The sequence below is a fragment of the Bufo gargarizans genome, chromosome 1 (genome assembly GCF_014858855.1).
Source record: "Bufo gargarizans isolate SCDJY-AF-19 chromosome 1, ASM1485885v1, whole genome shotgun sequence".
NCBI classification, from domain to species: Eukaryota; Metazoa; Chordata; class Amphibia; order Anura; family Bufonidae; genus Bufo; species Bufo gargarizans.
Window position 1 is genome coordinate 409,790,447 of NC_058080.1, and position 16,401 is coordinate 409,806,847.

The window sequence follows — 16,401 nt, forward strand, 5'->3', positions numbered from 1 at the left end:
AACACAATAAAGTAAAGGACTTATCTGACCAAACAGCAGACGCAGCCTCCAGCAGTGAACACTTCATCCAGGAAGTAATATAAACCGCAAAGTGAGGCAGTATGGGAGGGAATATAAAGGAAAATAATAAGTGGCACCTGGCAGAAGGTAAGGAGATGAGAAAGTGAAACCAAAACAAAGAACATCATACAAGAGGTAGAGAAGAACGTCTGCCAGACCTTCTCACAGGACTGGCGGTGACAATACTTTCTAGACTTTTCATTGTTAGTAAATCCACTGAGGAAGAAGTAGGGATCTACTTCGAAACGCGTCTGGAAACTACTATTTACTCGCAAAAGTCCTGAACAATCTGCATGGCCATGCAACACAGAAGGAATATATATTTAAAGATCCTGTTGATACTAAGGCAAAAGGTTAAGCAAGGTAATCTCCTGCCTCGCGATAATGTGAGTGAGATCTACAGCACACTGAAGTAATTCTATCCACGGCACCTTATGGAGCAAGGCAACCTCTCGTCTCGCTATAACATAAGCAAGTTTTACGGCATTCTGAGGACATTCCATCCACCTTACTAATTTGGCCTACCTCGCAAGAACGCTAGTGAGACACCGCTCTTACACGTGGGACGCCACGAAACTTGCGCTACCAAAAGTGAGTACCAACAAGTTAATATCTTACATTGCCACATATCGCTATACATTCCACAGATTATGGACTGTACTAACTAACCATTGGAAAGAATCGTCTGTTGACAACTGCAGGCTGATAATTGCAGTATTAACCAAATTAATTGCATCTTAGCTGATTCCCCTACTACTTATTAACCAGTTACATTATATTGGGAATAAATCGTATGCTGGAAATACTAACCACTATATTGATCTACAGACCAATCATTATACTAATATTAGTGGAAGACTTTATCAGAAAATAGGAATAACTGTTTAACAGGAATAGCAATCATGCCAATGACTGATTTGATGTCCAAGACATATACTCATGCTTGATATGCCTTATATACAGCTATAACTTCCTTGGATTTTTCATTGACTGTTGATTTTAATTTTACATTTTTATATGTAATGTATTTTATATTTTATATTCCATCTTCATTGAGTCATTAAAATTGCTTTGTACTTAATACTCTCACGTGACCCCCAGTGTATGAGTGACGGTCTTCATTCAAAGTAACATTTTGTTCTTTGCTCTGTAGGTTGGTGGGAAATCTTCCGATGCTGCACTAGCACAAATGAAGGATTTTGGAAGAATTGCTGTCTGTGGTGCAATATCCATGTATAATGATGCAGTGCCTCCATCAGGTAAATTTCTACGACTATTAATCAGTTTAATTCATGTATTAAATGGGTTGTGCAAAAACTGTCCGGAATTGTAAAGAGAAGCTTACTTACCTGCTCCCTGGTGCTAGCTCCCTGCTCCTTCTCTTCCAGCTCTGCTGGGCTCCCTTGCTGAAAACATTTACTTTGACATTGCCATGGCCATTGATTGGCTGCAGGCAATGTCAAACTGGATGTTTACAGAGAGGGAGCCCAGTGGCGTATCTTTTACAGGTCCAGCCAAGTGGAGGGGTAGACTAAAAAAACAATTCTTGCACAACCCATTTAAGGACTAGGCTACTCTACAGAATTTAAGGCTTCACCAGTTGTGTGGCAGAAACTGAGTTGCACTATTTATTATCCAAGATACTGCTGTGCATATTTTTTTCATAATTACTTGAATGAACTGAACTTTGCCATTCGAAAGTTATATCATCCAATTTCAGCAATTTCAGGTGCATGCTAAATTCATCTTTAACCGCTTGCCGCCACGCTAACGCCGAAAGGCATCATCGCGGCGGCTCTCCCAGGTCACACTAACGCCAATAGGCGTCATCTCGCGAGACGCGAGATTTCCTGTGAACGCGCGCACACAGGCGCGCGCGCTCACAGGCGCGCGCGCTCACAGGAACGGAAGGTAAGCGAGTGGATCTCCAGCATGCCAGCGGCGATCGCTCGCTGGCAGGCTGGAGATCCGAATTTTTTAACCCCTAACAGATATATTAGACGCTGTTTTCATAACAGCGTCTAATATACCTCCTACCTGGTCCTCTGGTGGTCCCTTTTGTTAGGATCGACCACCAGAGGACTCAGGTAGGTCAGTACAGTCGCACCAAACACCACACTACACTACACCCCCCCCCGTCACTTATTAACCCCTTATAAACCCCTGATCACCCATGATCACCCCATATAAACTCCCTGATCACCCCCCTGTCATTGATCACCGCCCTGTCATTGATCACCCCCCTGTCAGGCTCCGTTCAGACGTCCGTATGATTTTTACGGATCCACGGATACATGGATCGGATCCGCAAAAAGCATACGGACGTCTGAATGGAGCCTTACAGGGGGGTGATCAATGACAGGCGGGTGATCACCCATATACACTCCCTGATCACCCCCTGTCATTGATCACCCCCCTGTCATTGATCACTCCCCTGTAAGGCTCCATTCAGACGTCCGCATGATTTTTACGGATCCGATCCATGTATCCATGGATCCGTAAAAAATCATGCGGATGTCTGAATGGAGCCTTACAGGGGGGGTGATCAGTGACAGGGGGGTGATCACCCTGATTACCCTGATCACCCCCTGTCATTGATAACCCCCCTGTAAGGCTCCATTCAGACGTCCGCATGCGTTTTGTGGATCCGATCCATGTATCCATGGATCCGTAAAAAATCATGCGGATGTCTGAATGGAGCCTTACAGGGGGGGTGATCAGTGACAGGGGGGTGATTACCCTGATCACCCCTGTCATTGATAACCCCCCTGTAAGGCTCCATTCAGACGTCCGCATGCATTTTGTGGATCCGATCCATGTATCCATGGATCCGTAAAAAATCATGCGGATGTCTGAATGGAGCCTTACAGGGGGGGTGATCAGTGACAGGGGGGTGATCACCCTGATTACCCTGATCACCCCCTGTCATTGATAACCCCCCTGTAAGGCTCCATTCAGACGTCCGCATGCGTTTTGTGGATCCGATCCATGTATCCATGGATCCGTAAAAAATCATGCGGATGTCTGAATGGAGCCTTACAGGGGGGGTGATCAGTGACAGGGGGGTGATCACCCTGATTACCCTGATCACCCCCTGTCATTGATAACCCCCCTGTAAGGCTCCATTCAGACGTCTGCATGCGTTTTGTGGATCCGATCCATGTATCCATGGATCCGTAAAAAATCATGCGGATGTCTGAATGGAGCCTTACAGGGGGGGTGATCAGTGACAGGGGGGTGATCACCCTGATTACCCTGATCACCCCCTGTCATTGATAACCCCCCTGTAAGGCTCCATTCAGACGTCCGCATGCGTTTTGTGGATCCGATACATGTATCCATGGATCCGTAAAAAATCATGCGGATGTCTGAATGGAGCCTTACAGGGGGGGTGATCAGTGACAGGGGGGTGATCACCCTGATTACCCTGATCACCCCCTGTCATTGATAACCCCCCTGTAAGGCTCCATTCAGACGTCCGCATGCGTTTTGTGGATCCGATCCATGTATCCATGGATCCGTAAAAAATCATGCGGATGTCTGAATGGAGCCTTACAGGGGGGGTGATCAGTGACAGGGGTGTGATCACCCTGATTACCCTGATCACCCCCTGTCATTGATAACCCCCCTGTAAGGCTCCATTCAGACGTCCGCATGCGTTCTGTGGATCCGATACATGTATCCATGGATCCGTAAAAAATCATGCGGATGTCTGAATGGAGCCTTACAGGGGGGGTGATCAATGACAGGGGGGTGATCAGGGAGTCTATATGGGTGATCACCCCCCTGTCATTGATCACCCCCCCCCCCCCCCCCCTGGTAAGGCTCTCTTACAAAGTCTCATATTCCACTAACTTGTGTCAAAAAATAAAATCTCACATGGACGCACCATACCCCTCACGGAATCCAAATGCGTAAACATTTTTAGACATTTATATTCCAGACTTCTTCTCACGCTTTAGGGCCCCTAAAAAGCCAGGGCAGTATAAATACCCCACATGTGACCCCATTTCGGAAAGAAGACACCCCAAGGTATTCCGTGAGGGGCATATTGAGTCCATGAAAGATTGAAATTTTTGTCCTAAGTTAGCGGAAAGTGAGACTTTGTGAGAAAAAAACAAAATATCCGCTAACTTATGCAAAAAAAAAAAAAATTCTAGGAACTCGCCATGCCCCTCATTGAATACCTTGGGGTGTCTTCTTTCCAAAGTGGGGTCACATGTGGGGTATTTATACTGCCCTGGCTTTTTAGGGGCCCGAAAGTGTGAGAAGAAGTCTGGGATCCAAATGTCTAAAAATGCCCTCCTAAAAGGAATTTGGGCCCCTTTGCGCATCTAGGCTGCAAAAAAGTGTCACACATGTGGTATCGCCGTACTCAGGAGAAGTTGGGGAATGTGTTTTGGGGTGTCATTTTACATATACCCATGCTGGGTGAGAAAAATATCTTGGTCAAATGCTAACTTTGTATAAAAAAATGGGAAAAGTTGTCTTTTGCCAAGATATTTCTCTCACCCAGCATGGGTATATGTAAAATGACACCCCAAAACACATTGCCCAACTTCTCCTGAGTACGGCGATACCAGATGTGTGACACTTTTTTGCAGCCAAGGTGGGCAAAGGGGCACATATTCCAAAGTGCACCTTTCGGATTTCACCGGCCATTTTTTACACATTTTGATTGCAAGGTACTTCTTACACATTTGGGCCCCTAAATTGCCAGGGCAGTATAACTACGCCACAAGTGACCCCATTTTGGAAAGAAGACACCCCAAGGTATTCCGTGAGGGGCACGGCGAGTTCCTAGAATTTTTTATTTTTTGTCACAAGTTAGCGGAAATGATGATTTTTCTTTTTTTTTCTTTTTTCCTTACAAAGTCTCATATTCCACTAACTTGCGACAAAAAATAAAAAATTCTAGGAACTCGCCATGCCCCTCACGGAATACCTTGGGGTGTCTTCTTTCCAAAATGGGGTCACTTGTGGGGTAGTTATACTGCCCTGGCAATTTAGGGGCCCAAATGTGTGAGAAGAACTTTGCAATCAAAATGTGTAAAAAATGCCCTGCAAAATCCGAAAGGTGCACTTTGGAATATGTGCCCCTTTGCCCACCTTGGCAGCAAAAAAGTGTGACACATCTGGTATCGCCGTACTCAGGAGAAGTTGGGGAATGTGTTTTGGGGTGTCATTTTACATATACCCATGCTGGGTGAGAGAAATATCTTGGCAAAAGACAACTTTTCCCATTTTTTTATACAAAGTTGGCATTTGACCAAGATATTTTTCTCACCCAGCAGATGTGTCACACTTTTTTGCTGCCAAGGTGGGCAAAGGGGCACATATTCCAAAGTGCACCTTTTGGATTTCACCGGTCATTTTTTACACATTTTGATTGCAAAGTTCTTCTCACACATTTGGGCCCCTAAATTGCCAGGGCAGTATAACTACCCCACAAGTGACCCCATTTTGGAAAGAAGACACCCCAAGGTATTCCGTGAGGGGCATGGCAAGTTTTTAGAATTTTTTATTTTTTGTCGCAAGTTAGTGGAATATGAGACTTTGTAAGAAAAAATAAAAAAAATAAAATCATCATCATTTCCCGCTAACTTGTGACAAAAAATAAAAAGTTCTATGAACTCACTATGCCCATCAGCGAATACCTTAGGGTGTCTACTTTCCGAAATGGGGTCATTTGTGGGGGTTTTCTACTGTTTGGGCATTGTAGAACCTCAGGAAACATGACAGGTGTTCAGAAAGTCAGAGCTGTTTCAAAAAGCGGAAATTCACATTTTTGTACAATAGTTTGTAAATGCTATAACTTTTACCCAAACCATTTTTTTTTTGCCCAAACATTTTTTTTTTATCAAAGACATGTAGAACAATAAATTTGGCGAAAAATGTATATATGGATGTCGTTTTTTTTGCAAAATTTTACAGCTGAAAGTGAAAAATGTCATTTTTTTGCAAAAAAATCGTTAAATTTCGATTAATAACAAAAAAAGTAAAAATGTCAGCGGCAATGAAATACCACCAAATGAAAGCTCTATTAGTGAGAAGAAAAGGAGGTAAAATTCATTTGGGTGGTAAGTTGCATGACCGAGCAATAAACCGCTAAAGTTGTGGAGTGCCGATTTGTAAAAAAGGGCCTGGTCACTAGGGGGGTATAAACCTGTGGTCCTTAAGTGGTTAATGATCCTGAAAGCATTCCAGCTGCATAGCAAAGGTCCTTTAGAGAGTCCCATAATGACATCTAAGACACATGCATGTAATTCATTCTCTCTAATTGTTAGAAAAACTCAAATGTGGGAGATCACCTTTAAATTAAAACTTGTGCGGTATATTCAGCTAACATTTAAGTCACCTAATAAAATTGCTGGGTTAGTATTGTTAGGTTCAAGCTATCCATGGCTCTACCGTGGTAGTAGTTACTGAAAATAAAAGGCATATTTACATATGTAACATGTGGCATCTTTCCTTCACTTTAACAAAAGAAATCTGCAGACCTAATGAATGTCAAGCTTTTCAACTTTAGTAAATTCAACTGAAAATAGATGTATTTGTTACCACCACTTTAAGAGGCACAATGGCCTAGATTTATTAATTTCTGTCTGCAAAGAAATTAATAAATTTTTCCTATTGAAAAAACAAAAGTTGCATTCAAAATGGCCGACTTCAAAATGGCCGCCATGGTCACCACCCATCTTGAAAAGTTTTCCCCCACACATATACTAATGTGCCACAAACAGGAAGTTAATATCACCAACCATTCCCATTTTATTAAGGTGTATCCATATAAATAGCCCACCCTGTATATATACAAAAAACAAGCTCCCATGCAGCTACATCAACATAAAAAAAATAAGTTATAGCTCTTGGAATGAGACGGTCAAAAAATGAAATAACTGCTTAGTAGGGATGAGCGGACTCGTGGATGTTCGGGTTCGCTGGGTTCGGCCAAACTTCGGGTCAAAGTTCGGGTTCGGGACCCAAACTCGAACCCGAACTCCATTGAAGTCAATAGGGACCTGAACTTTGGTGCACTAAAATCAGGGTTCCAGGCCAGAGAGGGAGCGTAAGAAAGAGAGACCACATCCAAGGGAGGATTCATTTTTTCAAATTTAAAATTAGAGTTGAAATATGGGAGAAATTATTAAAGCATAAAAGTGTGACAATTTTTCAAAGTTTAAGCATTGAATGAAAGGATGTGGTTCGCATTAATTACTGAATAATTTATTACTTTTTATTCCCTGTCACCTATGCATAGCAGGTGTTTATTCACATCTAAAATTGTATAAGGACAACCCAAGAATGTAACAAAAAAATTATTGAAATTTGTTAAGCTGTCAACTAGGTAGAGGAGGGGCATATTACACCCAAAAATTGGTTAATTTCACCCAAAAATGTAACTGACAATTTATTTATTTTTTTCGGACTACTAGATATAGGAGTGGTACATCACACCCAAAAATTGGTGAATTTCACCAGAATATATAACTGACAATGTTTTTTTTTTTTGTCTACTAGGTATAGGAGTGGTACATCACACCCAAAAATTGGTGAATTTCACCAGAATATATAACTGACAATTTTTTTTTGTTTAACCTGTCTATTAGGTATAGCAGTGGTACTATACACCCAAAAATGTGTTAATTTCACCATGAAATGTAACTGACAATTTTATTTTATTTTTTACCGGTCTACTAGGTATAGCAGTGGTACGATACACCCAAAAATTGGTGAATTGCACCCGAAAATGTAAATGACAAAGTAGTGAAATTATATAAAATAAAACACGTACAAAAAAAAAAATGGATTTATGAGGTGGGGTTCCATATGGAGTAGGAGTTTGAGGAGGCGGTGGACGTAGCGGAGTAGGTCGAAGCGGTGGTGGAGGAGTACGAGATAGCCAACACAGGATTTTGGATTTAATTTAATTTTGTAAAATTAAGGTACACTCCAAAAAAGTGTAAAATATCCAAAATACAAACATGAGCAATTGCGCTGTAGTATAACAATGGCTGCTTAGTGCCGGTATACATGTCTATTCTGCACAAGGTACGGACAAGTCCTGAGGGATCCATGCCTGGTTCTTTTTAATGAACGTGAGCTTGTCCACATTGGCTGTGGACAGGCGGCTGCGCTTGTCTGTGATGACGCCCCCTGCCGTGCTAAACACACGTTCAGATAACACACTGGCTGCAGGGCAGGCCAGCACCTCCAAGGCGTAAAGGGCAAGCTCAGGCCATGTGCCCAATTTGGAGACCCAGAAGTTGAAGGGGGCAGACCCGTCATTCAGTACGTGTAGGCGTGTGCACACATACTGCTCCACCATGTTGGTGAAATTCTGCCTCCTGCTAAGACGTTCCATATCAGCTGGTGGTGCTGGTTGTTGTGGCGTGCTGACAAAGCTTTTCTACATTTCGGCCATGCTAACACTGCATTCTGAGGTGCTGGCGGTGCCCCAGCTGCGTTGGCGACCTCTTGCTCGTCCTCTGCCTTCGCCTTGTGCTTCTACTGTGCCCCCACTGTCAGGTGGGAATGCCACCAGCAGCGTCTACCAGCGTGCACTTGTACTCGCGCATCTTACAATCACGCTCCAGTGACGGAATTAAGGACGGTATGTTGTCCTTGTAAGGGGGATCCAGCAGCAAGGCCACCCAGTAATTAGCACAAGTTAGAATGTGGGAAAATCGGCGGTCGTTACGGAGACACTGCAGCATGTAAACGCTCATGTGTGCCAGGCTGCCCAGAGGCAACGAAAATCTGTCCTCTGTGGGAGGTGTATCATCTGTGTCCTCTGTATCCCCCCAGCCATGCACCAGTGATGGCCATGAGCTGGTCTGGGTGCCACCCTGCTGTGAACATGGTTCCTCCTCCTCCATCTCCTCCTCATCATCCTCCATCTCCTCATCCTCCAGAACTGTGCCCTGGCTGGACAATTGTGTACTTTGGGTTTGTGGGTGCAGGAACCCACCCTCGGAGCCACTTGGGAATGACTGGCCGGAAACCCTACGAAATGATCCCTCTTCCTCCTCCTCCTCCTCCTCCTTTGCCACATCCTCTTCCATCATTGCCAGGAGCGTTTTTTCAAGGAGGCATATAAGTGAGATAGTAACGCTGAGAATGGTTGGTGGAGTACTCGAAACAGCACAACAAGGAACACAGGTCTCGCATGGAGGCCCAGTCATTGGTGGTGAAGTGGTGCTGTTCCACCAAGTGACTCACCCGTGCGTGGTGCAGCTGAAACTCCACTATCACCTGCTACTGCTCGCACAGTCTGGCTGGCATGTGCAAGGTGGAGTTCCACCTTGTGGGCACATCGCATATGAGGCGGTGAGCCAGAAGGCAGAAGTTACGCTGCAGCGCTGACAGGCGAGCAGCAGCAGCGCGAGAATGCTGAAAGCGCGCACAGACGGCCCGCACTTTATGCAGCAGCTCTGACATGTCGGGGTAATTTTCAAGGAATCTCTGCACCACCAAATTCAGCACATGTGCCAGACAAGGGATGTGCGTCAAACCGGCTAGTCCCAAAGCTGCTACGAGATTTCGCCCATTATCGCACACCACCAGGCCGGGCTTGAGGCTGACTGGCATAAACCACTCATTGGTATGTTATTCAAGGCCCGTCCACAGCTCCTGCGTGGTGTGGTGTTTGTCCCCCAAACAGATAAGTTTTAAAACTGCCTGCTGCTTTCGTTTACCCCTGGCTGTGCTGAAGTTGGTAGTGAAGTTGTTACGCTGACCGGATGAGGAGCTGGTAGAGGATGAGGAAGCAGAGTAGGAGGAGGAAGCAACAGGAGGCAAACTGAAGTGCCCTGCAATCCTCGGTGGTGGAAGGACATGCACCAAACTGCTATCCGCCTCAGGCCCAGCCGCCACTGCATTTACCCAGTGTGCTGTTATGGAGATATAACGCCCTGACCGTGCTTACCGGTCCACGTATCCGTAGTCAGGTGCACCTTGCCACAGATGGCGTTGCGCAGTGCACACCTGATTTTGTACCCTACTTGGTTGTGAAGGAAAAGGATGGCTCGCCTTCAAAAGTAGTGACGGCTGGGCACAACGCACTGTGGGACAGCCACCGCCATAAGGCCTTTAAAACTATTCGTCTCCACCAGACGGAATGAAAGCATTTCAAAGGCAAGTAATTTAGAAATGCTGGCATTCAGGTCTAGGGATCGCGGGTGGGTAGGGGGATACTTCCTCTTCCTCTCCAGCGTTTGGGAAATGGAGAGCTGAACGCTTCCGTGGGACATTGTGGAGATGCTTCATTGTGGAGATGCTTGGTGACCCAGGTGTTGGTGTTGCTGGCAGATCCTCTGTTTGTAGGGTGCCAGTTGGCTCTCTCACTCCAGAGGTGGATGAAGAGGCCATGACTGCAGCAGAAGAGGAAGCAGGAGTAGCCAGAGACCTTTCTTTGTTTTTGAGGTGTCTACTCCACTGCAGCTTGTGCTTTGGTCATGCAGGTTGTGCTCAGGTTGAGAACGTTTATGCCTCGCTTCAGGCTCTGATTGCACAGCGTGCAAACCACTCATGTCTTGTCGTCAGCACATTGTCTGAAGAACTGCCACGCCAGAGAACTCATTGAAGCTGGCTTTGGTGTGCTCAGTCCCTTGCTGCGGTGGGCAGTAGGAGGCGTACTGTCTAGAGGACGGCTGCTCCGCTTTTGCACCCTGCTCCCTCTTCTGCTGTGCTGGTGGCTCTATGCGACCACCACCGCTTCCTCCGAACTACATAGGTCACTCGCATGACCTTGATTCCATGTGGGGTTGAGGACCTCATCGTCCTCCACATCATCTTCCACCCAGTCTTCACCCCTGCCTTCCTTGTCGGTCTGCACACTTTCGAAAGCCCCAGCAGTTGGCACCTGTGTTTCGTCATCATCCGAGGCGTGCTGCGATGGTCCTCCCATGTTCTTATCTTTAAATTAAGTGGTTGGGCATCGGTGCACTCAATCTCTTCCACTTCTGGGGCAGGGCTAGGTGGGTGGCCCTGGAAAACCCTGCTAACAGAGTCATCAAAAAGCAGAAGAGACTGCTGCATGACTTGGGGCTCAGACTGCTTGGCTGATTTGCAAGGGGGTGAGGTGAAAGACTGATGGACATCGGCTGCAGGTGCCAACTGTGGTCTTTCAGCAGGAAACTGGGTGGGAGACAATGTGAAGGAACTGGATCCACTGTCAGCAACCCAATCTACTATCGCCTGTACTTGCTCAGGCCTCACCATTCGTAAAGCAGCATTAGGCCCTAACAAATACCACTGCAGGTTTTGTCGCCTACTCGCACCTGAGGAAGGGGTTTGACTTGTGCGTGTAGCTGGCACAGATCAACCACGTCCTCTCCCTGCAACGGGAGCTCCACCAAAAGCACCATGACCTGAGCCACGTCCCTTATTTGACGCTCTCCTCATATTTTTCAAATTTAGGATCTTGCCCTAAACGGGTGTTAAATTAATAGTAGAATCGAACGACAGTATGTAAAGGGTGTACCTCATACTGTTTGAACCAGTGTAGGCTTAAATTAAATATTTATTTGCCCAAAATGGCTGTATTTCAAATGGCTGTATTTCAAATGCCTGATTCAAATCCCTGTATGTAGAGGGGGTATCTCACACGGTCTGAACCAGTGTAGGCCTGAAGTAAATATTTCTTTGCACAAAATGGCTGTATTTCAAATCCCTGAATTAAACCCCTGTATGTAGAGGGAGTATCTCACAGGGCCTGAACCAGTGTAGGCCTGAAGCAAATATTCCTTTGCCCTAAATGGCTGTATTTCAAATCCCCGATTCAAACCCCTGTATGTAGCGGGGGTATCTCACAGGGCCTGAACCAGTGTAGACCTGAAGTAAATATTCCTTTGCACAAATTGGCTGTATTTAAAATGGCTGTATTTCAAATCCCTAAATTAAACCCCTGTATGTAGAGGGAGTATCCCACAGGGCCTGAACCAGTGTAGGCCTGAAGTAAATATTTCTTTGCCCTAAATGGCTGTATTTCAAATGGCTGTATTTCAAATGCTTGATTGAAACCCCTCTATGTAGAGGGGGTATTTCACAGGGCCTGAACCAGTGTAGGCCTGAAGTAAATATATCTTTGCACAAAATGGCTGTATTTCAAATGGCTTTATTTCAAATCCCTGATTCAAACCCCTGTATGTAGAGGAAGTATCTCACAGGGCCTGAACCAGTGTAGGCCTGAAGCAAATATTTCTTTGCACAAAATGGCTGTATTTCACATGGCTGTATTTCAAATCCCTGATTCAAACCCCTGTATTTAAATGGGGTATCTCACACGGTCTGAACCAGTGTAGGCCTGAAGTAAATATATCTTTGCACAAAATGGCTGTATTTCAAATGGCTGTATTTCAAATCCCTGAATTAAACCCCTGTATGTAGAGGGAGTATCTCACAGGGCCTGAACCAGTGTAGGCCTGAAGCAAATATTCCTTTGCCCTAAATGGCTGTATTTCAAATCCCTGATTCAAACCCCTGTATGTAGAGGGGGTATCTCACAGGGCCTGAACCAGTGTAGGCCTGAAGTAAATATTCCTTTGCACAAATTGGCTGTATTTAAAATGGCTGCATTTCAAATGCTTGATTGAAACCCCTCTATGTAGAGGGGGTATTTCACAGGGCCTGAACCAGTGTAGGCCTGAAGTAAATACAGTACAGACCAAAAGTTTGGACACACCTTCTCATTCAAAGATTTTTCTTTATTTTCTTCACTATGAAAATTGTAGATTCACACTGAAGGCATCAAAACTATGAATTAACACATATGGAATTATATACCTAACAAAAAAGTGTGAAACAACTGAAAATATGTAATATTCTAGGTTCTTCAAAGTAGCTACCTTTTTGCTTTCATTACTGATTTGCACACTCTTGGCATTCTCTTGATGAGCTTCAAGAGGTAGTCACCTGAAATGGTTTTCACTTCACAGGTGTGCCCTGTCAGGTTTAATAAGTGGGATTTCTTGCCTTATAAATGGGGTTGGGACCATCAGTTGCGTTGTGGAGAAGTCAGGTGGATACACAACTGATAGTCCTACTGAATAGACTGTTAGAATTTCTATTATGGCAAGAAAAAAGCAACTAAGTAAAGAAAAACGAGTGGCCATTATTACTTTAAGAAATGAAGGTCAGTCAGTCTGAAAAAATGGGAAAACTTTGAGTGTCCCCAAGTGCAGTCATAAAAACCATCAAGTGCTACAAAGAAACTGTCTCGCATGCGGACAGCCCCAGGAAAGGAAGACCAAGAGTCACCTCTGCTGTGGAGGATAAGTCCATCCGAGTCACCAGCCTCAGAAATCGCAGGTTAACAGCAGCTCAGATTAGAGACCAGGTCAATGCCACACAGAGTTCTAGCAGCAGACACATCTCTAGAACAACTGTTAAGAGGAGACTGTGTGAATCAGGCCTTCATGGTAGAATATCTGCTAGGAAACCACTGCTAAGGACAGGCAACAAGCAGAAGAGACTTGTTTGGGCTAAAGAACACAAGGAATGGACATTAGACCAGTGGAAATCTGTGCTTTGGTCTGATGAGTCCAAATTTGAGATCTTTGGTTCCAACCACTGTGTCTTTGTACGACACAGAAAAGGTGAATGGATGGACTCTACATGCCTGGTTCCCACCGTGAAGCATGGAGGAGGAGGTGTGATGGTGTGGGGGTGCTTTGCTGGTGACACTGTTGGGGATTTATTAAAAATTGAAGGCATACTGAACCAGCATGGCTACCACAGCATCTTGCAGCGGCATGCTATTCCATCCGGTTTGCGTTTAGGACCATCATTTATTTTTCAACAGGACAATGACCCCAAACACACCTCCAAACGAGTGTTTCTTTAACAACTGAATTTGACAGCAGTATATAAGCCTGTAATTCCACACATGATGGGTGTATTTCTACCTTAAATTGCACACTGACTAATCCGGATGTTGTAGATTGCCAAAAAAGTCTTTTTTTGGTAACAGAATATGAAAGCTGTATATATTAAACTTGAATTTAACACTTGCAGATCTGGAAAATACATTTTTTGGGGGGAAAAAAGTGTGTTTTTAAAACCCCAGAAAATGATGGGTGTATTTCTACCTTAAATTGCACACTGACTAATCCAGATGTTGTAGTTTGCCCCCCAAAAAATTGTGATTTGCAATGTCCAAAAGCTCAGATGCAGTGCTGCTGCACTGAGCTTGCATAAAATGGCCGCCGCTGCCGCCACCCACCTATACAAATAGAATTATAAAAGTGTTTTTTTTTTGGTCAATGGCCTCAGGGCAGGGTAAAACAATTGTGTCCTGCACCCACACAACTATTTCTAGGTAGATCGCTGAGTTATTCTCTCCTATTCTCTCCCTGAAGTCACAAGTCCAGCAGCATCCTCTCCCTACACTTGTAACAGCAGAGTGACGTGCAGCGCTACGTGACTCAAGCTTATATAGAGCCTGGGCCACATGCTGCTCTGGCCAATCACAGCCATGCCATTAGTAGGCATGGCTGTAATGGCCTCTTGGGGCAAGTAGTATGACTCTTGTTGATTGGCTGCTGTGCAGCCTTTCAAAAAGCGCCAAGAAAGTGCCAAACACCGAACCCGAACCCGTTCAGGTCCAGGGTCCAAAAATCCTAAAGTTCGTTACGAACCCGAACTTTACAGTTCGGGTTCGCTCAACCCTAAAGATTTGCGATCTACACTAAGTTATTACCCAGCTTTTCCAGTGTCAGATATTATCACTGACTTACTACATAATTATTACATAATATTCACTATATTGCTATATATTAGTTTTTTAGAATTTTCATAATATTCTTAAAAAATAATATATAGCAATATAGCGAATATTATCTAATAATTATGTAGTAAGTCAGTGATAATATCTGACACTGGAAAAGCTGGGAAATAACTCAGTGTAGATCGCGAGTTATTACCCAGCTTTCACAGTGTCAGATATCATCCTATTGTAGATCGCGAATATTCTAATTGTGAATATTCTAATCGTGAATTTTCCATACAAAAGGCTAATAAGCTTGTCATAAGAATCAGTCAAATATTCTTGTCATAAGACTATGAAACCAATAGAGGGCGCTATTCAGTTATGAACAGCGCCCTCTATTGGTGTCATAGTCTTCTGACAAGACTATTAGACATAAGACTGTAAAACCAATAGAGGGCGCTATTCATAACTCAATAGCGCCATCTATTGGGTTTTATAGTCTTATGACAGCTGAAAAACACGGCAGATTCTGCAAATTTGCGTGTCTTTTCCTAGAAGCCCATGTTTATGCCAATGAGTTTTTACATGACCAAACTGTATAGAAAGGTTATTGAATATTATATTAGGACAATCGGAAAACTTTTTGTCGCCCTAATGATATTAATCTAGGTGTGCAGGTCCGCCCAAGCCATCCAACAGATGCAAAATAACTTTGAGGTTTACTGGTTCTCCGTCAGATGAGAGCTGGTTTGGAACATCTCATAGTGCACAAGGCTGCCATTGTAAGGTATGCTGGCTGTTATCTGTCTCATGGTTTGGTTGGGCACATACCTGGCTTTTGGCATATAGCCTTTGTGTGGTTGTCTATTGTATGTCATACTTAATAGGAATCTAAGACGCATCCAGCTATCCTCTCAATGCTGTTGCCAAACCATTTTGATGGGGTTTCCATCAATTTCTAACCTTTTTTTATGAACCGGATACTCTCTTGTCTTCCGAGCAGGGGGTGTCTGGTTGTCTCCCATTGACTTCCATTGAATTAAATTGTATTCGAGCACCCAAATTATTCGGTCGAGCACTCGGATCTGCCGAGCATAGCAATGCTCGAGCTGAACAGGTATTCGGCTGAGCATGCTCGCTTATCACTACTCTGCACCACCAAATTCAGCACATGCACCAATCAAAGGATGTGCGTCAAACCTGCTAGCCCCAGAGCTGCTACGGGATTTTGTCCATGATCGCACACCACCAGGTCAGGCTTGAGGCTCAGTGGCACCAACCACTCATCTGTCTGTTGTTCTATGCCCATCCACAGCTCCTGCGCAGTGAGGATTTCCCCCCCCCAAACAGATGTGTTTCAAAACAGCCTGCTGTCATTTCCCCCTGGTTGTGCTGTAGTTGGTGGTGAAGGTATTACGCTGTCCGTATGAGGAGGCCGTGGAGGAGGAGGCAACGACAAAATGTCCTGCAATCCTCGGTGGCGGCAGGACATGTGCAAAACTGCTATCCGTCTCAGGCCCAGCTGCCACTGGATTTACCCAGTGTGCAGTTAGGAAGATATAATGTCCCTGCGCGTGCTTACTAGTCCACGTATCGGTAGTTATGTGGACCTTGACACAGATGGCGTTGCG

The 16,401-nt window shown here is 44.7% G+C and overlaps 1 protein-coding gene across 3 annotated transcripts in view; it reads left to right on the forward strand.

The window, feature by feature from the left end:
* LOC122932109 (prostaglandin reductase 1-like) overlaps positions 1-16,401 on the forward strand; it is a 150,459-nt gene that overhangs the window by 109,198 nt on the left and 24,860 nt on the right. For all 3 annotated transcript variants that reach the window (XM_044286343.1, XM_044286334.1, XM_044286353.1), the window contains one exon: positions 1,214-1,319. In XM_044286343.1, the coding sequence (XP_044142278.1) occupies positions 1,214-1,319 (106 nt within the window). The remainder of the gene's footprint in view (positions 1-1,213; positions 1,320-16,401) is intronic.